We start from the raw sequence: 23,517 nt of genomic DNA on the forward strand, positions 1-23,517 counted from the left end.
GGGACCCAGACCGGAGGGCTGTGTTCTCTGCTGGTTCACGGGGCTCTCCATCCACTCATGTCCCAGGCATCGCAGGAAGGGCCAACTTCTCTGCGACAGGAGTGGAGGTGGCTCCCACCGACTCCACTACAGGAGTTGGTCAAACACCAGAAGCCTTGGCCCAGTGCCTCTAATGGTTTCATCTGCATTGTGAATGGCCATGTAAACAACAAGGAAATATTTTTCACCCCATTCAAACCTTTTGCGTTCTCAAAGGCTGTGATAAATTTCCAGGCAGTGAAGAATGTGAGGCACAAAGGAATTGTGTCCAAACGAATTTATTTTTATTATGAGCATTCAAGCTTTGGCACGCTGGAAGAGCCATCATTTGCTGCTCAGAGCTACTTACTGCTTTGTTGTTTGGATTCTGTTTCAAACACAGACCTCTGGGCCCATCTAGACTCCTTCTACTGTAACCTTTTAGCAGGTTGAGTGAGAAGACTGTGCTGACTAAAAAGACCACAGTTTAAAAAGAACTATTTCGCTCTGCATTAGAGAAACCTTTATCTGAACACAACAAGTAAAAATAGCTTTCCTGGTTTTATCTGAACAATTATTTCAGCAAGAGCAGAGTGATGGTGAGAAATATGCCCTACAGGCTGCTTTTATTTGACATCCATGACTGGAAAAGCTTTACTTGTTCAGTCTTGAGTAATGACATTTAAAAGCATTGTGAATCCACAGAGATGTTTTATGGAATGTTTATTCAATTAAAGGGTGAAGTTTAAAACATAAATAATACTAATTTTAAGATTTCAAAGCTGTTTCACTAATGCAGAAGTCTAGCAGCGTGTAGTCTGTTGAAGCTTTCTGGGCAATGCTATGCAGAGTTGAAGGAAAAGTACCCTTTTGGGCTCAATGTATGTTCCTAGCCCCGTTACTTTGTTATGTTTATCTCACCATAATACAGTCAGGTCGTCTGGATTAACAGCTTGGAAAACAGCAAGGATTCTAGCTAGGGTTATTCCATGAACTCAGGCATGACCAAAAGTAATGAGATCATGTCAACAACGTTACCATAGTACAAGTAGAGTGGATTTGTGATCTGTGGTCCGAATTCTCATTTTCACTAATACAGCTGTAAATCCAGTGTAATTTAATGAATTCAGAAGAGTCTCTCCAGGTACCAGTAGTGGGGTAGAGCCTGCTCTCGGATGTAAAGTGTTAAAAAGACACTGCTGCCTATTGCTTGGAAAACAGTTGTGAATCTTTAATAAGCTGTCAAAAATTATGTTGGGTCTGTTTCTGGCAATCTCTAATCTATGTAAATATTTTGCCTTCTACAGTCCTTAAAGCTGTACGTTACCACAAATCCCACAAGCCAAATTTTGATGATTTATGGCTCAGCTTTTCTTTCAGGTACCCATGCAACACTGCTGAAAGCTGCCACTGGGTGATACTCAACTCCTTGCAGCTTCTTGACTTCAGGAAAGATCTTCCTTCAACTCCTTTTGTATTTACTAAAAACTGTGTCTATTTTGGGGTTTTTTTGTTTGTTTTGGTTTTGAAAGTCTAGAGCAAAACCAAGTCTACCTCATCTGTTCACTGAAATCAGTAATACCATTTAATGGGAGTTTCTCTTCACTGTTGTCAGAAAAACATTCATTTGTGTTTGTTGTTCTAGTGTTATTCAAGCAAATGTCTCTGTATCCTTCATTAGGAAAACCAGAAATGGATTGGAAAAATGGAACTGTAGTGGACATTGTCATTTCATTAATATTTACAGTTGGTAGCATTGTACAGAGCTACCTTTTCAATAAGAAATATCTAGATAAGGCTTTCTTTTTCTGCTATTGAATTACACTGACTTTAGGAGTAGTTATAGGTACAGAATAAGAGGCCAGACTATGATGGAGATGCAGGCCCTGGAGAAGAAACCTGTAGTGTAGATTAAACAAAGGGTCTTTGCCAGACCCTTTAAAATAGTCTGTCAAAACAGGAGCTCTACAAGAAGGAATAAGAAAAGTAGTGTAACACCAGCTACTTGTGTGCTGTGTTTTGTGATATCAGCCTGTGATCATATAGTCACTGAAGTACATGAACTGTACTACGAGTTCTCTGTCAAGTCTTACAGTGTAGTAAGCTGATATGAGACACTGTCATCTTTTACTGTCAAAATTAAGAAGTATGTGTTTACGGTATGTGTAAGGTTTGGATTTTGAATGCATATTAAAATTGTCCAGACTGTTAATGAGAAGATTGAGCTTTTGCTGAGAAACCAAATCTGGACAATCCCTTTTTGCATGGCAGTTCTGTCCTCACCTGTCAGCCTGTCATCTGCACAGCTCATCCTGCAAGTCTGTTTTCTAGACCTAAATAAGCTTTTCCTGACACACAAATTGCTCTTTCCCCATCCTCTGCAGCATTTTGAAAGATTATGTCTGAAGTCTAGCTGCACGTTTTTCCTTCTACTCAAGCTGTTCTTTTGCCAATGGCAGGATCTGCAACGAGACATAGAGCAACACACCGCAGGCGTGGAATCTGTATTTAATATTTGTGAAGTCCTGCTACACGATTCAGATGCATGTGCTAATGAGACAGAGTGTGACTCCATCCAGCAGACTACCAGGAGTTTGGACAGACGGTGGAGAAACATTTGCGCCATGTCAATGGAAAGACGAATGAAGTAAGTCTCTTTTTCTTACCCCTCCTAAAGAAGCCTGTGGCAGCATTTTGAAGAAGTGCTGTAGCTTTTGCCACAAGATGAATTTTGGAAAAGAAAAAAAATCCAAAATTAATCACTTGTGATAAAACCTTTCCATTTTTGCATCTCCCTCTCAGAATCGAGGAAACCTGGCGCCTGTGGCAGAGGTTTTTGGACGATTATTCTCGCTTTGAAGATTGGCTAAAATCATCTGAAAGGACAGCAGCTAAGCCTAATTCTTCAGAGGTTTTGTACACATATGCAAAGGAGGAGCTGAAGAAATTTGAGGTGAATTTTTTAACTTCATTTTTTTTATTTAGCAGCAGACTGAATGATCAGACTGCTAAATGCTTATTGTCTTACTGGCTGTGTGAAATGCCTGGATCACTGAAAAATGCCAGTTCGGCGGTGGTGGTGTAGAGAACATAAATAGTTTCGCCAGTGTGTGGCTGCTAGGTGTGTGGCTGATTTATTTGTCTCCAGAATTTTTTTTAATGTGGAGAATCCAGTGCTCTGAACTGACAAGATCCTGCTTATAAGTTAAAGGTTTACTTTTTATAGGCAGAAGCACTTTGTGAGTCAATTTATTTTTTTTCTTTCTTTTCCTAATGAGCTAAGTCTGAGCAGATAACTTAAAATATGGGTGCTTCTCTGGATTTAATTTTGCAGTTGGAAGGTCTGTTTTTAAGGGGAGGGCATCGTCATCTCTCTTGATGGATAGTATCATCCAGATCCTTTCTCTTATCAGCAAGTGAGCTGAGTTCATTGATTTGCCTTGCAGGCATTTCAACGGCAAATTCATGAGCGACTCACTCAGCTGGAGCTGATCAATAAGCAGTACAGGCGCCTTGCCCGCGAGAACCGCACCGACTCAGCCAGCAAGTTGAAGCAGATGGTACACGAAGGCAACCAGCGCTGGGATAATCTCCAGAAACGAGTCGCTGCCATTCTGAGGAGACTCAAGGTAATTGCATGGTGGGGTGAGGGAGTGAGGAGCACTTGCAAGTTTCTGTAGGAATTACCCAAGGGCAAAACACATACTGGAGCAACTGTCTTGTGTTGGTTTGTATCTTGAACTACCAAGTGCAGGAGAGCAGCTCTGGAAAGGTCACCAAGTACATGGCATAAACATGTCCTTGGTAGATGGGTTCTTGGTAGTTGAGGAAGCATAAGGGAAGAATGGGTGCAAATTTTGGAAGATGTGTTGCAGGCTGTACTGCTCCTATCCCGCTCTCCTCTTATCCAGTCATGTCATGGGTGGATGCTTTCATGCACTTGCACTTCTCCATAAATTAGAGGCAGAGAGGCAAAAGGGCCCCAGTGCTAATACCGTTTGGAGTTTACAATGCAGCTCTACTTTATGCCAAGTTATGATTCACCTACAAGGATTTAAACTTGGAGATGTGGTGAAGAGGCATGCTGCTGTCACTGGCTTCTGCTGTGCTCTGTGCCTGACAGAGGAATGTTGTCGAAGAGTGTATATGTGACACTTCAAAGAAGTGTCCTGCTTGTCAAGTTAAACCCATCTCTAGGCAGATACTCTGTGCTGTTCCCTAGGGGAAACTTGTCACTGCCTGATTTTTAAATACAGCAGTGCTGCAAGCAATTGACAGAGGAAACTATTAGATCCCAAAAGTCAGTGGATGAGACACTGAGAGCGCTGATGGGGTTTGATCTGTGCAGTTAGGAGGTGTTGTGTTTGAGATGTTATATGATCCCCTTCCTGAACCGTAAATCCACCCCACCGAGGAGAACTGAGGCACTGCAAGCTGCATGTCTGTTAGCAGCTTCTGTGGGAGGTGGCAGCAGAGACAGCTCCTCCTGGCTTCCACGCTAAATGATGCATTAATTACACTGGCATGGTCATCCATGATCCAGCTTCTCCATTGTTTTACTGATTTTAATGTCATAGTTCTAATTACTGTAATTAGAGATGGGGCTTGCTTCCTTTGTCTATCTTTCTTCTAAATTTAGAACAAATTGGATGTTAAACCTGAGTCCAAGTAACTGTTACACTGGTATAATGATGAGGGAGAAGGTATACAGTGTGGAAGCAAGAATATAATTTTATAGAAGCATCTTGCACTGCTGGAGTTTTATACCCTCTCCCATACGAATAGTGTACTAACATAGGACACTTTGTTCCGACATCACCATGGGAATGGGACAGTTTTCCTACATGGCATGCTGTCATTTGTGCCCTTGAAGGCCTTGAAGGTGAACAGCAGTTTTGAAACAAAACACTGTTGTCAGAGGGCTCCTGTGACCATCTTTAAGTAGTTGAAGTCTTATAACACTGACTCCCTTCTTCCTATTCAGCACTTCACCAATCGGAGAGATGAGTTTGAGGCCTCGAGGGAAAGCATCCTTGTTTGGCTCACAGAAATGGACCTCCAGCTGACAAACGTGGAGCACTTCTCAAAAAGTAACTTTGATGACAAAATGCGCCAGTTAAATGTACGTATCCTTATAAAACAGTTGTTTAATATAGCCCAGCTGATCCTATTGGTCTGCCCTGTCTTGACAGAATCATCCGCTTTTCCGGAACTTCACAATAGCCAACAGATCTCTGTAGGGCTATATTTGTTTTAAGACACCAGTAAATTGTTAAGACTTATCCTCTGAATCAAGATTAAACTGTACAGTGTTTAAATTCAGATTCAGTGTTCAAGCTCAGTTCTATCCTGCCATTTTCTCCTAACACCAAGTGTTAGTGACAGTGATATCTGGCATGGAAAGGAGCTTGTGCAGGTTAACAGTAAAAGCTACATTGCTAAATTTGGGCGATTTTTTTCTGGTGAGAATTTTTTTTAAATTGGCATTAAGGTAGGATCTCTCCTCCTGAGTGCATTTTTCGTAGCTAGGACTTTCAACAGAAATAAGACAGCAGGCGTGTGCAATGATTCTAAAGAACATACTAGTTCTTTGCTACCTGGTTGTATGCTCATTTCTCCTTTCTCCCTGCGCTGTTAATTGTTTCGGGATGTAGATTTACTGGGCTGGAAGCCCAACCAGCCAAACTTCTTTGCTACTGAGAAAAAGGTTGTATATACCCAGCAGAAAAATAAACTCTGATTAGCTGAACTCTCGTATCGTGATCCCCTGCAGGCTCAGGACACTGCAATCATATTGATGTACACGTGGGCAGAAGATGCCACTTCATTTGAAACTGTAATCCTGCTAATAAAACAAACCTTTGGACCTCTTGAGTAAAAAGATATTTGCCAAATGAAATTAGACAACAATGTCAATTGCTGCTTCTCTTTCACTGCAGTGAGCAAGAAGAGGACAAACCTTAGGCTAGAAAGGGGTGTTGCAGAAATAATTATTTCTCTTATATGTTCCAAATAGGGTTTCCAGCAGGAAATAACACTAAATACCGATAAGATTGATCAGCTAATCGTTTTTGGGGAGCAGTTGATTCAGAAGAGTGAACCTTTGGATGCTACCCTCATTGAAGATGAATTGGAAGAACTTCATCGATACTGTCAGGAAGTGTTTGGGCGAGTTGCCCGGTTCCATGAAAGACTGACTTCAAGGCATCCTGTAAGAAGCAACAGTTGTTTTGATGCTTTAGCAAGATTTTGTTATTTGAACTGCAATGCTCATTGCTTATCCCTAGCAGCTTGACTGAGTGGTTTGAGCTCAAAGGGGTCAGGAGCTTCTCAGTAGTAGTGCCAGCTTTGCTGAATCTTTGTGACCAGTCTCGTCTTCTCATGCCTCTCCTGTTGGGACTCCATCTGCAGAATCTGGATGAGAGTATGGAAGTAGTTCACAGGGTTGATATTCAGATAGTAGTGGTTTGAGGGCTTCAAAAGCTTTTTTGATGTTTTTAATATGACTTTGTTTTCTTCAATTTCAATAACATGCTTAGAATATCTCTTCATGGATTTGTTTGTAAGGCTCCATCTCATCCACTTTCTTGTGAGAACCTTGAATGGGGAACAGCGTGCTCTTTACTTTTCATTGGGAATGTTTAGATGATTCTCAGTTTGCTTTGGCTCAAAAAGAAAGCCAGGTAGAGGAAGTAGCATGAACTTGTATGAGCAGCTGTTCACCACTGCCTGAGCATCATTTCTTTGCTGACCTGTGCAGTCCATTTGGAACTGGCTACCCCTCCCTGCAAACTAGAGAGAGGTTATGGTGGTCGTTGAGTGTCTTGAAAGAGGGAGGTAGCTGCTGATGTGAGGATTGTTTTTGCAAAAGAGGAAGGAGGCAGGAATAGTGCTTACCTTTAATTTTAGGCACATGGTCTTCGATTACTGCAGCTGACTGCAAAACAGTCCCCAGTAGTACTGTGTGGCTTGATCATTAGCTCATTAAGCAGTGCAGATCTATTGTAAATCTTATTCGTATGTAATAATTGTTATTTATTTGTAGGGATGGGACGATGAAAAAGAGACCTCTGAAAGTGAGACAGATCCAGAAGACTCCAGAGAAATCCAGAATGATCCCTGGCATGAGACGGCCATCAGCGAGGGGCTGTCGTCACAGTCCCTTTGCCATCTTACGGCCCCTACTGAAGGTCATGAAAGATCAGGCTGTGAAACCCCTGTCAGTGTTGACTCCATCTCACTCGAGTGGGATCACACAGGTGATTTGGGAGGTTCTTCTTCTCATGAAGACGAAGACGCATCATACTACAGTGCTCTGTCAGGTGAGAACCTATTGCCAGCTGTTTGTTTTGTCATGGACAACTGCAGGATGTCCCTGTGTGGGAAGGGAGGGGGATTGAGGTCTTGCTCCCACGTTGTTGGTTGGTTTTCGAGTACTGTTAATAGCTGTGAGCAGTCTCATCTCTTAGATATCTTGATGAAGGGAATGATATTGTCTAAACCAAGCTTACATTTTCAGAAACATAAGGACTTTAGAAACCTTACTTTTTAAGAATGTTTGATGAAAATAGTACCAACAACTTATTTTGTTCTTTGTCTTTGCTGTCCCTCATTGTTTCAGTTGTTTGTTGGAAAATATTGAATAGTGAGGAAAATGACATTGTTCTTTTTTCAGATGTAGAAATCACTGAAAATCCTGAGGCATATCTTAAAATGACCACAAAAACTTTGAAAGCATCTTCTGGTAGGCACCTGCTAATGCATGTGTCTGAACATGGCAATCTCCCTGTGCTGCACGCTATATTCCTCAACCTCTCTCATATGTAATGTCTGACTTCCTGCCTTGTGTGGACACCATGTCTCATCCTGCCATGGTGTTCTTACGCTGCAGTATTCACATATACATTAGAAAACAGTCAAGAACATACCATTTAGATTTTGACTGGTAAATGCCGAGGTGGTTAATGTGCATTTCATTGTATTGATCCAAAGTCTTTTGGTACTTTCTTGGTGGTTTGCTCTCGGTAGTATCACGTTTTTGGTTGTTTCTAATTTTGATTATATAATTACTGAAGGCAATAGTTGCAACTCTGCGAGTATTTTTTGTGTTTTGTGCATGACAGAACTGTGTGTGTCCTGTCTGTTAAATCCAGAACAAATGTTCTCCAAATTAGGACATGTCTATATTTGTCCCTACTGAAATGTGTTGCAGATGTGAGATAGTATTGTTGGGGTGCAAACTTTCTAAAACCACAGTGCAGCCTTTTTCTTTTATTTTTTTGAATACTTATACCTGTATTGAGGCATTTTCCAGAAGAAAACAGAATGTCCCGTAACTGCATGGCTCTCATCTCATTACCTTTGAAACACTGTTGATGTTTTGCAAATGTGCATGCTTTGCAAGGAAAGCTGCAAAACTGTCATTTTTATGCCGTAACTTGATGCCATTTTATTTAAAGCGCTTTTCTAACTTAATACAAAGCAACAGCTTTCTTGTGAAGATGGGATTTTGCACTCATGGCGTATGATTTTGGTTTTATTTGTTTCAGGAAAGTCTGTTTCAGAAGCTCATCCTTGGCATTCTCCAGATAATCCAGTCTGCAGGAAACATCAATACAACCAGGCAGAGATAGTTGAAAATGTGTCATCTGGTCCGGAGACAAGTACTCCCTATAAGCCAGACTATGTGAGTTGGAGGCTCCGCGGGCACTGAACCTGTACTGCACAGCCTGTTTGTTGTTCCTATGTAACTCCATCCTCTTCCCTCTTCCAGCATCAAGGAAAAGATTAGTTGTAGGGAGAATGTTCACCTTATGCAAACTTAGACATTATTTCTGGTGGCTCAGGTAACCAGTGAGAGTCTCTATCCGCTCGCTAGAAAAACTTTTTTAAAGCAATTCGGAGCAATCCTGTTAGGCTCCTGGTCAGAGTCAGTGTCTGGAGGAACTTACTTCTTCTCTTGTCAGAGGTCAAGTCTAGGAGAATTTAACTCCCTGTAAGGACAGGATGTGAATACCCTCCCTTCATACTTACTGACATATCTCCCTTTCCTAAGCGGACTGGTTGGAAGAGTGCTTTTCTAGCATGCAACCCACCATTTAACCTGTTTCTAGGCACTAAAAAATGTGCCAAAATGGTAGCACAATGCCAATACCTCAGCCTTGGTAGCTGGATGGCCAGCCATGACTTTGCCAGCAACTGCCAGGCTCAGTGGATGTGGACTAGTTGTCAGCATTCTTCAGGCACGAGATGGTACTGGTGTCTGGCTGCTTTTGTCATCATTAATCCAGTCTTTGAGCCTTAGTGTCAATATTACCAAGACCCAGAATCCCAACAAAGAGCATCAGCAAATGTCCGTTGTCTGGTACATGTAGTGCAAAAGCAATTAATTTGCCATGTCCAGTCTTGTAGCGTGACTATGATGTGTGTTTGTTCACTGAGAAGGCACAGAGAGGTGGTATAAACTGTTAGCAAAGTTGCAGAAGCCCCGTGCTAAATCTGACACGCAAAAGCTCAGCGGCAACCAGGCCATCCCAAAGTAACACAAATTAAGTTTGACCTTTGACAGCTTATTAACCTGGAGGGCTTACCCACCAAAATGTCATTCCAGGTGAAGCAGCTCAGCTCTGCAAGCAGCAGCAGCCTCAACAAGGAGAAAATTACATCTGCTTACAGGAGCGATGAAGAACCTCAAGATGACCAAGAGCTTGCAAACATAGCAGCTTTGGAGAAGCAGTCAGGTACAGAGCATTAGGAGTGGCTTTGGTGCTGTGGTGTTTGTTCTGTGACTCTGGAGGAGGCAAAGCAGAGGTGGCACAAAGGCAGCACATTTGCCTTGGGAACAAAATAGAAGCAAACCTCTAAATTAGTGTATTTTGCTAAGATTCGTTGAGCTGCCTTCTCACCCAATACTGTCCAACCTGTGTTTGCTGTTCTAAACTCTAACATTTTCTGCCAGAATTGAGATTTTTATCACTCATAATATATTTCTGTCTCTTTGCTGATTGGAACGAATGGGAACAATTTCACTTTTGTATGATACTGAATACTTCAGAGACTTTTAGTCAGATTTCAAACCAAAGAAGTGTGTGTCTGTCTAAAATAAGATTGCTATAGTTCGTTTTCTCAGTTATTGGTACTCCATATAACAAGATTCTACAGCTCCCATTTACAGAAATGGTTTGTCAAAGCTGGTAATGTATTGTGTTCTTCACTGTCTTCGCTGTGGTCCTTTCTTCCAAATAGGCCAACAAGCTGGTTCTCTTAACCTTTTAGGACCTCATTCCTGATCTCAGGTGCTTGAGATTGTAATAACATATCTGTACTGCAATCACAAAAGTGAATCAAGTGATAAAAAGAAGACTGCAGCTATATGCAGCAGCTTACTTAGTTTATGTCTTTGGTCTCACAAATGGACCAGGGCTGAGTCCCATACAGGGGATGAATAGCCTCTGAGAAGGGCTTAGATGTGCTTCCAGAAATAGTGTTAGTAATCGCACAGGTGGCATCTCCATCTCCTTTGGCACTGAATTGGCGAAACATAAACCAAACTCCTGACTGCTGGATCATATTTTGTCCCATGATGAATTTTGATGTCTGCCAAATCACAACTGAGCACATTGAATTCTGTCTCCTTAGATTTGCTCTATTCTTCCAAGTGAATTAAAAATCTTCAGTTAATGTGATTAAAGTCCTGTGTAGCATTACTATGTGGATAACTTGACCAGTAATACGAAACTTACAGACTGCAGAATCTCAAGAAAAAATGTGTCTGGGTAACAGGAGTACATGGTAGCAATTATTTGGCCTTGAGTAGATTGGAGAATAATTTACTCAAACTCCTTGCATCTGTTTTACACGCTCTTCACCTTACAGAAGATTTACATGTTTGTTGTTCTATCATTTGTAGGCATTATTGGTAGGTGGGAGCTCATCCAAGCTCAAGACCTCAGAAATAAACTTAGGATGAAACAGAAATTGCATCAGTGGCAGCAGCTGAACTCAGATCTCAGTGACGTCTCTGCTTGGCTTGATAAAACTGAGGAAGAGCTGGAAGAGCTGCAAAAAGTGAAACCTCCAAGCAGCATGAGGGTGTTGGAACAAAGGGTCAAGAAACTGAAAGTAAGTTACGGCATACTGAGAAGTGGGATTTCAAGATGCTCTTTATCATTGTCTTTGTGCTCCTAGGATCTGTCAGCAGCATGAATGCTAATAACAATGGGCATATGCCACAGAGGAGCTAAGCTGTTTTCAGCTAAGAGGACTAAAGAGAGTAGTTAAGCAAGGTGCTTCTGTCTTCATATGCAGAGATTTGCAGGCAATATGCCTGGGTACAACAGGCAGCCAGGCTGAAATAAAAACCTCTCCCTTTCTGTTTTCTTGCAGAGACACCTTATTCTCTCTCAAACAAAACATTCAGCCCCAGACTTCTCTTTTTTAGGCCATTTGTTTTAGAAGACAAACTTAGAAAAAAGCTAAATAATGAAGGCTTAGACTCCCCAGATGCTTAGGGTCAGGCCTTATCTTGGGGGGTTGGGTATTCTGAGCAGCAATACTAGCATTTTTTCCTTGTTCTTTGCCATTCCGCTCTGTGCAAACTAGAAACAGATAGAAAATTAGCCAGGTCTACAGGCTGCAAAGTCTAGGCTGATTTTTTTCTGTAATTGAATTAAGGGGGGGAGGGTTGTAGCTCCAACAGGGAGGCTGAGAAAGATCTGCTCTACAGCTGTGGTTTTTAGCAATATGGTGTTTGCAAAAAATCTTAGCTCTAAGTAGCACCTTTGTCCAATAGTTGAAGGACATATCCTTTCAAAACATGCAGTTGCATTTTTTCACTTAGCAAATGCAGATTTCTTACTGAATAGAATGTATTAGTTCAAAACAATAAACAAATCCAGTCTCTGCTAATCTTCAGCCACGTAATAGAACCGTTAGAGAAACAATAACATGAATGTTTCTCTACATGTGTGTTCATGAGATGTTGCCTGCTGTGACGCTCAACTTCCATAAATTAGGACTAAGTCAAGTCTGCAAGTTGAACCAGCAGGTTACCAGGGTGCGTGTAAGTGCTAGGTCCCTAGGACTTCGGTAACAAAATGCCTCAGGTTGAACTCTGAGAGAGCGAGTGTTGCTAACACTTGTGGGAGTGCAAAATCCCTGTGTTCTCACCCTTCTGCCAGCAGCCTCGTATGGAGTCACCCAAATCCTGAGGCTACTGGTCAGTTTGGCATTACACTTGGGATGATGCTCACAAACAAGACACTCTACAGGACAGAGGAGGGGTTTCTTAGGCACGTTGAGAGGGTGCTTAAGCCTACAGGTCCTTGCGTAGTCATTAGGCAAGGGAGAATGACTCTGTGCTCCAGTAAGGATGACTCTGATTCCATCAGCCCATCTGGCTTAGGCACCGAGGACTAGGAAAGGTTTGGTGATGCATTGCAAGTGGAGGGAGGTGCTTCCCTTCAGGCTGGAGTTGGGTGACCTTTTCAAGGACTAGAGCTTCACTTGTCCTTCTTTTGTCTGCAGTTTCTTAAGAGGAATCCAGCTGGCTGTAAATCTCCTTTTCGGACAGCTTGGCTTTCTATGGGTGTCTAAAAGAGCCAGCATGCTCTAAGATGTGAATTTCATGAGTTGTCAGGACATCCCAATTGCCCTGGATAAGGATAAAGCCAGTCTGGCTGCAGACTGCCTTACTAGTATTTAGAAGTCTGAGATGGACCGTTTGTATTGTCTGATATGGAAAGAAACTTTGTTGCTTGAAGGAAGGAGAAAGGGTTCTTTGTTGGGCAAATTGTAATTTAGATCAGCAGTTTTCAACAAGTGGGATGCAGATCTTGAGAATATGTAGATTGACACTTAGTTAGAAATAGAAAGGCTGCTAAAAAGCAATCTGAGCTGTGTTGATGCAGGACTCATCCTGCAGCTCTTACTTTTCTAGTGCAAGAGCCCACAACTTGAAAAAGACTGAGTACCCTTGATTCAAACTGTAAACTTCTCGAGGGTATGAGGTATTGTTTGGCATTCATTTTTTTAAAAAGCCTTCAAAAATACAGGCTCTACCTTAAGGTAAAGGTGGTTAGATGATACAGCCATGACTTCGCAAATTCTATGTTATTACCCCCTGCAATTTTAAGGGAGAGGAGGATAGCAGCCAGGACTGCCATTTAGGGGGACTTTGACAAGTCAGAGAAATGGGCTGACAGAAACTCTTGACTAAAGAAAATGAAAAGAATTTCTCACAATGGGGTGGCCTGGTGTGGGATGAGGGGCCCAGAGGGGATGGGGAATCTCCATCCTGAGAGATACTCAAAGTTTGACTGGATGAGGCCCTGAGCAGCCTGCTCTGAGTTTGAAGTTGACCCTACTTGGAGCAGGAGGATGGAGTACAGACCTCCAGATGTCACTTTCTGCATTATTCTAGGATTCCGAGGCAGCAAAACCTTTATAAATCAAGAGGAAATACCATGTGATGACCTATGGGAATATTTGTCCAAATGTCAGGGAAAGACAGCTCAGAGGAATGAAGGGCAGATGTGGATTAAGCCATAATGCCTGTGACTAAGGGAGAAGCGTGAGCCCAACCAGATTTGTTTTCTTCAAAGTGAAGGTTTTGGCTTCAAAAAAGATAAATAAATAAAAAATGAAAAGGCCACCTACCTTAATATGTTCCTTGGCAGTATCTGAAAAGCCACCAGATTCAAACACCTTTCCCCAATACCTGTGATTCTTTTGAGGGGGTAGTTTTATTGTAAATAAACAACATGTTTTTCATCATTCATAGAAGCTCCTAATCCTCTTTTTCTTCCAGGACATGCTTAAAGCATTTGATAACTACAAGGCAGTGGTGCTTTCCGTTAACCTGAGCAGCAAAGAATTCCAGAAAGCGGATAGCACAGAGTTCAAAGAGCTTCAGAACAGGCTTCGGAAGGTGAACTTGCATTGGGAGAAAGCAGCTCATGCATTGGACAACTGGAGGAAAGGATTGCAACAAGCCCTACTGCATTGCCAGGTGCATACCACGTGCCACCTTATAAGGGGGAACTCCTCTTTAGGGTGCTACTGAGGGGTAACTAAGGGGAGAGGGCAGAGGGTAATTCCTGCACATCAGTGAAACGGTTACTCAGAATCCAAGACACTTAATTTTCTTACAAACTTGACTCTGTTGGGTTTAAAGGGTTTGGTAAAATATCTTTCAACTGCATAATACTCTTTTATTACATAAGTGGAACAGTTTAACTAGGTTGCTGTAGCCTCACTAATCGTGAATCTGTTTAATCTGGGCTGGTTTTGTAGGCAAAGCCAGGTGAAAGCACTGCAAAAGTGGTTTTTCTCTTATGTGCAAATCTTTTGTTCCTCTAGGACTTCCATGATCAGAGCCAAAACCTAATGCTGTGGTTAGCAAGTGCTGATAGCCGAAGGAGTGAAGCACAAATCACAGATCCAAATGCTGATCTGAATACAATACTGGAATGCCAAAAGCAGTTAATGGTAAGTGTGATCTTAACTGCAGCACCTCAGCTCTTGCAGTGAGTCAGTAGTTCTCACAACAAAACGAAGAGTAGTATGTTTATTTCTCAAGATGTCGGCAGCCTGTCCTTGAACCTGCTGTATTCAGACACATGGCTGGTTTCTGAAATGAACTGAGATTGCCTATATGAGGCATTTTTTCCATAATTGCTCATCATAGTTAAGTTCCTCATGAACAGTCTTTATGCTGGAGTCAGACTTCCAATTTCCAAGATTTAGTGTCTTTTCCATACGGGTAAGTTACTGTTTCTAAATGTTAGTTCAAGCAGGTACAACCAGTCTCTCAAGAGAACTTAATTTCCTATGTAGCTGTAATAGCCATTCCTATGTATTGCGAATCCTCAGGCAGGTTGAGTTGTTCTTTAAAGCCTTCCAGAGTTCCTCCTTTTATGAGAACATCCTTAAAGTTGAGAGTAACAGTCTGTTGCACTGTTTTTTGTTTATTTGTTCTAAGCAACTGGAGAAAGAGCTGCTGGAACAACAGCTTAAAGTAAACGCACTTCAAGAGCTCACTGCTAACCTGCTGCTTAAATCAGACAGTGATTACATTGAAGCTGATGAGAAGGTCCATGTAATTGGAAGGAAACTGAAACGGCTTGTTGAACAAGTTTCACATAGCTTAGAAACAATACAAGGAAATCTGGTAAGTCAGAGTTTAAATACTTGTATAAAAGAATGACTTGAAACTAAAGTAATTCCACCTTCATGAGCTGAAAAAAGAACAATTGAGTCCGGCTCTAGGAAAAACTTCAGGACGACGAGGCTAGTACGGTATTGAAACAGATTGCCCAGAGAGGTTGTGCAGTTTCCATCCTTGAGGGGTTTGAAGAGCAGACAGGATAAAGCTTTAAGTAAGGCTTTTGGTCTGGTCTCATAGCTGACCTTGCTTTGAGCAGGAGGTTGGACTAGATGAACTTCCTGAGGTCCCTTCCAACCTGAATTATCCTATGATCCATACCAAGTATCAAGCTAGGAGTGTGTAATGAACACATAGGAGTTGTAGTTCATAGCAATACATTGCTTATCCTGAGAGCTGTCAGAGTTATTTTCCAGTTAATACCTGTACGCACCTGTTCCATCATAATTGCTTTGAGTTGTGCATAGTAAAATATTTCTTTATGCTGGAGAACTGGAGCATCTGTTTACCACTGGTTATGCACATCTAAAGAGGCTAAGGGCTGTGCATCTAGAGAGGCAATGAGTGATGGCTCTTTGCACTTGATCTGGTTTGAGTTTTGAACATGCATTTTAAAGAGGAAGGTGTGGTTACCTTTTAGGATACCAAAACGTTCCTGCGAGTTCCAGATGACTTGAACTCAGGAGCCTATAATCCAGTCACAGTGAAATCCAGCCCTGCTGTGAAGAAGGCAAGTATCTTTTTCTAGTATTTTGCTATCAGCATATAGCATATTTTGGCATATTTAGCCTGAAAGTTCCTCAGATGTAACCATTTTACCTTTTAGATGTGTGTACCTTATTACAGAATTTACAACAGGACTTTAAAGTCTGCAGCTGTCTTTTTTTAGAAAGAGAAATTCCTTGTAGTTTCTGAAACCTGGATACTAAAAGCTGTTTCTCTCAACAGATCACTGTCAGGAGAAATGCAGACGGCAGAAACAGCAGCAGCACAAGGTATTATTTTATATTTGCCTGTTCTGTTGAAGATAGTGAAAACAGCAGAGGCGAGCTGAGTGCCAGCAGAAACCTGGGCAGCTGTTCCTCATAGGTTGACATACAGGCGGAGGTGATTTCTGCCTCCCTGTAGTGTCTCCTCTACCTACCAGCTCTGGCCTACACCTTGGTGAATGGTTGAATGGTTTCTTTTAGCACTCCTGGTCCTAGACCTATGTGCCAATGTGTAACTTTGGCTTGTCTTTACTCATAAGAAAATATTATTTGTGCCAAATGGGGGAATATTTTAGGTTTAAAGCTTCCTTTAATTCCACCAGCATACCTGGAAAAAGAAACTTGCAGCTTAGAGCCACTTGCTGCAAACAGACCATGAAGGACAAAGGGAGAACTTCACCCCCAGTACGTTAGGGGCTGTTCAAGGGATAGATCTCAGTAATGCCAGGGCAGAGAAGAGCCTAATCAGTCTGAATGGTGCCTTTCCTCTGTACTTCAATGTGTATTTAGAGTGGTTTGTTTATCTGCTGGGAAAAGTTAAGTTTGCATCTAAAAACAGGGTAAAAGTACACTGATCTAAGTTATTTCAAATAAATGTTCCTTCGTCAGTAGTAAGGACAGTAAACCCAAACCAGCAGCTGGCTTCCCACTGAGCAGTGTTGCACACTTCCAGCTTACAGTTGAAGTGTTTAATATGTGGTACATGTTCCTGTAGATACACAGCCCTGTCTTGGAAGGGTAGTGTGAACCCTGGAGAGGAAGTTAAAACAACTTGTTTAATTCAAAGTCTGAAGTGCCTTTTTTTTTGTTCCCTTTTTTTCTCCTTTTCAGAGGTAAAAGCCGTCTACAACCTGTTCAAGCAACTCCTCGGTCTCCCTCCTTCTTTTCCCGTGTGTTACGAGCCGCTTTACCTCTTCAATTGTTCTTTCTACTGCTTTTACTTCTGGCTTGCCTGATTCCATTTTCTGAGGAAGACTACAGCTGCACCCAGGCAAACAACTTCGCCCGTTCTTTCTATCCAATGCTGCTATACACCAGTGGGCCTCCACCAACTTAGAAAGCAGCCCACGAGTCTTCATTTATACCAAAACACACTCTTTGCGGTGCTTTTTTTTGCTGCTAGCATAAATCAAGGAGTGACGTCTCATAATTAAATAAACTTTTATGCTGTTTTAGTTCCCCAAACTTGCCTCTACAGTACCCCTTTATCGTATACACTGCTGCACAGGTTGCTGCTGCAGCTATATATATGCCTCACATTTATAGTCTCCTTTCCTTGTCGCAAGGAATGTGTTGATTTCACATCTCAAAATGTATATCTTGACAAAATTTCAGCATTTTTGTATGGAAAACAAACTTTTTTCTATAGATTTTTAAACTGTAAGCAACACACTTTATATTTTGATGCAATAGATACACTATTTTATAGGTGCAGTACTTTTAAGTTTGCAAGGTGACTGAATACTGAGTTATTAGCTGCAGAAGCTACATCACAGTGATCTTAAACACAGCAGTCTGCCGTGGGTTAGTATGACAAGCAAGCAGTTGAAGAGGCACTTAGTCTGAAATGATTCCTGCACACACTTCACGTTACCTGTATCTCTTGGTACTTTAGTCACCTGGTGGAAACAAAAAAAATCTACGTCTTTTTCAATCTTTGTTATTGTATTTTATTCATCTTAACACGTTCAGTAAAAGGGTGCACATTTGTTTTGTTTTACATATAGTATTTTTGTGGTTAGCACTGCTGTGTTGTCTTTTTATACCAACTTTGAAATAAGAAATTGTTGTATTGCATGGAAATGGTTTGTAATGCACATATTTTCTAGTTGAACATGATTGTGTAGACTATCCCTGATGTATACAAATAATGTAATGACTTTTTTAATGAAAGATTTTTTCAGTTTTTAACCTGCTGAATAGTGTACAGTATCTTGGGAGAGAATTGTGCATTTTTATAAGCTTCATCTTTAAAATGAAACTGACACTTCAGCAATGGCTAGAGAAACACTGTGTACAGTCAGCATTGCCATTGCTTCTCGGTTGTACAGTTCAAATACTGTCATTAAAATTTTGCCAATGTCTGCAGGGACTATCAGTGTGTCTGGTGGGGGGGGGGCAACCAACTGTATGGTCCAACAGTCCTGACCCTCCCACTCCTGTAGAAGTCAACTTACGTGGATGCTAACGCAAGAGTATCAGAAGCAGCATAACCACTGTCTCGTCAGAGCAAGAGGTTAAAAATTCAGATGTGGAGGCTGTGTTGGGTGGCACAGATCCATTCCTTTGCAACTGTCTGGCATTTCCTGGGGAAGAATCTAAAGCTGAACCAACTAATGCTTATTATACATTTGAAATGCTGATCTATTTCCGCACCCTGGAACTGATTTTCTAAACCAGGAGTTATGGCAGTGCTGGAGAGGGGTAAGTGCATGTCAAGAAGAGCTCAGTGCAACAGTAAGAGGTTTGGTTGCAGTGAAAATCACCCAGGAATTAGCCAATTTCTGTAATGCTTACCTATAGAAAACAGGATTTATGAATAGCCTGTGAGAATTCTCCTACCTTTTCTATGCTTGTCACCACGGGTGGTTGCCTATTCCTCATCTTCTGGCAGGGTGATTTATGAAGCAAGTTGCTTTGCATTCTTATGTTCAGAGAAATACAGTCCCTGTAGCAAACCAACAGCTTCTTCCCAGCCATGGTGGCAAAAAAAAAGCATGGTTTATTTCCAGAATATTAAACTAGACTAATACTTGAACTGTGATGCAGTTAAGCTTGCAAAGTTAGCAGCATAGTTTGGGAAAGTCAAAGCTCACAGTTTGGCACTTTTTTAGGGGTGGTACTGTACAGTAGCTTACATCCACACTCTGTGCTGAAATGGGGGTCAAGATAGGCCAGCTCCATACTGATGTGTCTCAACCTCAGTCTCAAGTAGCAGTGCCCAGGCTCCAGCCTGCTAAAGACACACGGATCCGGCAGCACTTCCAGAGCTGGCAGCTTCACAGCCTGTAAGCCAGCATGCTGCTCAGTGTAGCTGTGTCCCACAGCTACCAGTTTCAGAGCTACGGCTCTCTCAGTAGTGCTGTATCCAGAGAGAAATGATGGATCCTCCCTGTCCCTCGCCACACACGACACACACACTCTCCTCTCTCCCTCTGCCATCACTATTTTGTATTTGGAAAGCAATTACTTTCAGATGAAGCTCATTTAAGTTTCTGTCGCTGTAGAAGTCAGCCAACTCTAACCATTATTTCATTGCCAGGTTGTCACAAATGCCCATGCAAACCTTTCTGCCGAGAACTAATAGTCAGTTGCTGACATGATATTCAGTTCTTCTGCCATTAAAGAACCTATGCAGTGGAAAAAAAATTTGAACAATGTTAAAAGGTCTAAAGAAAATTTCAGAGCCTGCAATTTCCTTTCATTATGTACAGTTATATCAAATTGTTGAGCTGATGTAATGTATAAAATGAGGAGCTTTCATGAAATTATCTGAAAATGTCAGGAAAAAAAAAAAGTCTGGGAAAATAACTTAAATGTTTTTTCCCCCAAGCCTATTTTAAATAGTTTTACTTCCAGTTGGTTATAACCACTGCGCTGTAGGCTGACACTGAAGTCTGCTTCAAACAAGTCATTATACATACCCACCAATTTCTTAGTGTTGTCCTCTCGCTCAGGACTGGGCTGTTAGTGTTCATTGAAGAGGAGAAGATAAAAAAATGACAGCAAGGGCAATAGCAAGACCAAGCACGCGTCTGCGCGCTTTTACACGTGCGTTGTGTGTAGGAGTGAAACCAGGCCAAAACTGGTTTAGAGTTAAAGTCTTAGTTCTTTGGCAGAGAGATGAGACATCAATCTCTTTTCAGCTATACCTACCGGCCCCCCCCCCCCAAAAAAAAAAAAAAATGTCAACAACAATTCTGCTAGCATGGGAAGCACTTTGTTTATTATTTATGACTTGCCCTCCCTACAGTGAAATTTGCCAGTCTCTGAACCACTGAGGCACAACCTCCATCATCAGTAGTCACTTGGTGCTGGGACATGTCCTGAGACCTCGAGTACCTGGCAAAGTAAATCGACCGACAGGTTGTGGAGTGAGTGTGGAGGGAAGGAGGAGACCCTTGTATTCACAGACACCCTGATCGCGTACTTTATATGCTCATGAAACCAGGCTGAGTTCCGCTGCAGGGAAAAAAAAAGAACAAAAAGCCATATATTTAGGTTTCATGATACCTGTTTATTCATCCACAACAATCTACAGCTGAATGAAACACATCGCTAGACAAATACGGGAAGGTCACAGAACTGACGAGCAGCTGAGAGAAAGGGAGGGGTTGTGGGGTTATTTTTCACTTTAGTATAACATACATAAAGTACTTTTAAAGGCACCAACTTCAGTCAGAAACCCATTTCCATTACAAACATGCAGCAAGAGAGACACGTTGAAACTAAAACCACATACAAAATAGGGCTCAAAATTCTGGGGAAAACAGACATGGGAAATGTGCAGTAAGCACTGTTAATGGCTACGCCAGCTCCTTAGTACATGACATTATGATGAGTGAAGAAGGTTTTGTGTGTTGAGGCGGTAGCAACAGAACTTGGCATTTTTATAGCATAGCAATCTTATTTTCTTTATGCACTTAAAATGAAATCGCTGACACTCAACAATGCATGAGAACTGTAGGAGACCGCTATGTGTAAAGACGGAAAGAGTTAAAAACCACTCAGATCATAAATAAAGTGAGGTCTTGGCTATGAAACAGTGTGTCATTTAACTCGCCACACTTCAGTTCAGTAGTAAAACACCGTGAAAAGTGAATGTAAATACTTATTTTCTGTATTTTAGCAGTCCACTTGCTTTTCATATTCCCTTTTACAACACTGTCTTGAGCATCAGTTTAAGCACTGGGTCAGCACGACAGGCAACCACATAGAATCAATCATAGAATCATTATGGTTGGAAGAGACCTCAAGGATCATCAAGTCCAGCCGTATACCTGATGCCACCGCTTTGCTTAACTGCTTTGCTGAATCATTATCTCGCAGGACATAAATAGCATCAAATGATTGCTTCTGAGACAAATGGTGATGACAGCAAAGGCAGTTCCATGACTTCCAGCTCTGAGCGTGTCGAAAGCTCACAGGACCGTGCACCACTGAAAGAACTGGTGGAGCCCACAGCTAGGCTGAGACTAAAAGCAATTGCCATGGTGGTGAGCCTGTCCTTGGCTGTGCTTGCTTACAGCAGCCAGGAACAGGGGTGATAAGCTACTCTGCCATGCAAAGAGCTGGACAGAATATACTGATACATATATTGGATCTGTATTTGATCAGTACTCAGCCCTCTAAAACAGTAATTCCTGTGACAGGCCCTCCGACTGTGCTCACTTTAAGGCACCTCAGACGAAGCCATGCAAATCCATACTTTGTTTTTAACTTTAGCTCTCAAGGTAAGAGCAACTTGCCTCCCATGGGCACTTACCTTGGTGGGGAAGGGCGGGGAAGGGCAAGAGTGCCATCCGTCTTTGCCATGTGCTCATTGTGCTAAGATCGAAATAACCCCATAATCACAACCGCATTTTTACTATGTGTGGGTTAAAGCACATCCCAGGAAAGAGCAGCTATTTCATCAGTGCACAACTATTTTCTATTATTTGGACAAAAGAACAACCTTGGATGCACAAAAGCAGGCTCTCTGGGCCAGCTTTTAAAAATCATTTGGGTCTAGCTTAATGGGAAAAGCTCAGGCTTGCTTTCCACACACAGTTAGGCTCCAAAGCCATCAGAGCAGCCAGCAGCGGCAGCAGCATCATGGTGCCTTTCGAGGCCTCAGTCGTGGCTGTTAGCGATACTTGGCACGCTCAAGCTGAGCTTTCACGTCAAACTTTTGTGCCGGTTTATACATACGTATTTTGAATCTTCTGCAAGCAATTCTAAACTACATTTGCAGGCCCTGATCCTGATAGGGGACTTCAACCACCCGGATGTCTGCTGGAGAAGTGGCACAGCAAACTGCAAGCACTCCAGGGCACTGCTGGAGTGTGTTGAGGACAAATATCTAGTATGGGTGATGGAGAGCCCAACCAGAGGAGAGGAACTGCTGGACATGTTGCTCAGTAATGCAGAAGAACTTACTGCAGAGGTCAAGATTGGAGGTAGCCTGGGCTGCAGTGATCATGCCTTGGTGGAATTCTCAGTCTTGAGGGGTACAAGATGTGTTAAAATGTAGTCAGGACCCTGAACCTCAGAAAGGCAAACTTTTAGCCGTTTAGGGCACTATTGTCTGGGGTCCCCTGGGAAACTGCCCTCGGAGGCAGAGGAGCAAATGAGAGCTGGGAGATACTTAAAGACATTTTTCTTAGGGCACAAGAGCTCTCAATCCCAATTTGCCAGAAGTTGAGCAGGGGAGGCAGGAGGCCAGCTTGGCTAAGTCAAGACCTCTTAGCCAAACTAAAACACAAACCCAAAATGCATAGGCAGTGGAGGCAAGGCTATACATCCTGGGGAGATTATAGGGATATGGCCCGGGAGTGCAGAGAGGGGATCAGGAAAGCCACAGCACAGCTGGGGCCGAACTTTGCTAGGGGGCATGAAAAATAACAAGAAGGGTTTCTTCAGGTACATAGGACAACAAACGAAGATAAAAAAAACTGTACCCCTCAATGAGCAAAATGGGAGACCTGGCTACAATTGACATGGTGAAGACAAAGGTACTCAACGGCTTTTTTGCCTCAGACAGCATCGCAAGTGCCCCAGCCACAGCACCCAATTCACAGAAAGCAAAGGCAGGGACTGGGAGAATGAAAAACCACTCACCATAGGAGAAGATCAGGTTCAAGACCATCTCAGGAACCTGAAGGTGCACAGGTCCATGGGACCTGATGAGGTGCACCTGCAGGTCCTGAGGGAACTGGCAGATGAAGTGGCTAGGCCACTGTCCATCATATTTGAGAAGACGTGGCAGTCCAGGGAAGTTCCTGCTAACTGGAAAAGGGGAAACATAACCCCCATTTTTAAAAAGGGAAAAAAGGAAGACCCTGGGAACTACAGGCCAGTCAGTCTCACCTCTGTGCCTGGCAAGATCATGGAGCAGATCCTCCAGGAAAATATGCTAAGGCACATGGAAAATAAGAAGGTGATTGGTGATTGGTGACAGCCAACATGGCTTCACTAAGAGCAAAGCATGTCTAACAAATTTGGTGGCCTTCTATGATGGGGTTACAGCAGGAATTGTCTGGAGGGTCGCACTCAAAGAGTTGAAGTCAAAGGCTCAATGTCCAGGTGGAGACTAGTGATGAGTGGGGTCCCTCAGGGTTCGGTATTGGGACCAGTATTATTTAACAT

General features: G+C 42.3%; 1 protein-coding gene across 1 annotated transcript in view; it reads left to right on the plus strand.

Annotated features, from left to right (window-relative positions):
* LOC104157964 (nesprin-2-like) overlaps positions 1-15,911 on the plus strand; it is a gene marked incomplete at both ends in the record, with an annotated part of 38,090 nt that extends 22,179 nt beyond the window's left edge. The window contains 13 exons of the mRNA XM_009695516.1: positions 2,478-2,665; positions 2,821-2,971; positions 3,465-3,647; positions 5,003-5,140; positions 6,035-6,229; positions 7,064-7,340; positions 8,568-8,704; positions 9,629-9,758; positions 10,928-11,139; positions 13,826-14,026; positions 14,377-14,505; positions 14,999-15,187; positions 15,822-15,911. Of these exons, the coding sequence (XP_009693818.1) occupies positions 2,478-2,665; positions 2,821-2,971; positions 3,465-3,647; positions 5,003-5,140; positions 6,035-6,229; positions 7,064-7,340; positions 8,568-8,704; positions 9,629-9,758; positions 10,928-11,139; positions 13,826-14,026; positions 14,377-14,505; positions 14,999-15,187; positions 15,822-15,911 (2,220 nt within the window). The remainder of the gene's footprint in view (positions 1-2,477; positions 2,666-2,820; positions 2,972-3,464; positions 3,648-5,002; positions 5,141-6,034; positions 6,230-7,063; positions 7,341-8,567; positions 8,705-9,628; positions 9,759-10,927; positions 11,140-13,825; positions 14,027-14,376; positions 14,506-14,998; positions 15,188-15,821) is intronic.
* Positions 15,912-23,517: the final 7,606 nt, after the last annotated feature.

The sequence above is a fragment of the Cariama cristata genome, unplaced genomic scaffold (assembly GCF_000690535.1).
Source record: "Cariama cristata isolate BGI_N322 unplaced genomic scaffold, ASM69053v1 scaffold830, whole genome shotgun sequence".
NCBI lineage: Eukaryota > Metazoa > Chordata > Aves > Cariamiformes > Cariamidae > Cariama > Cariama cristata.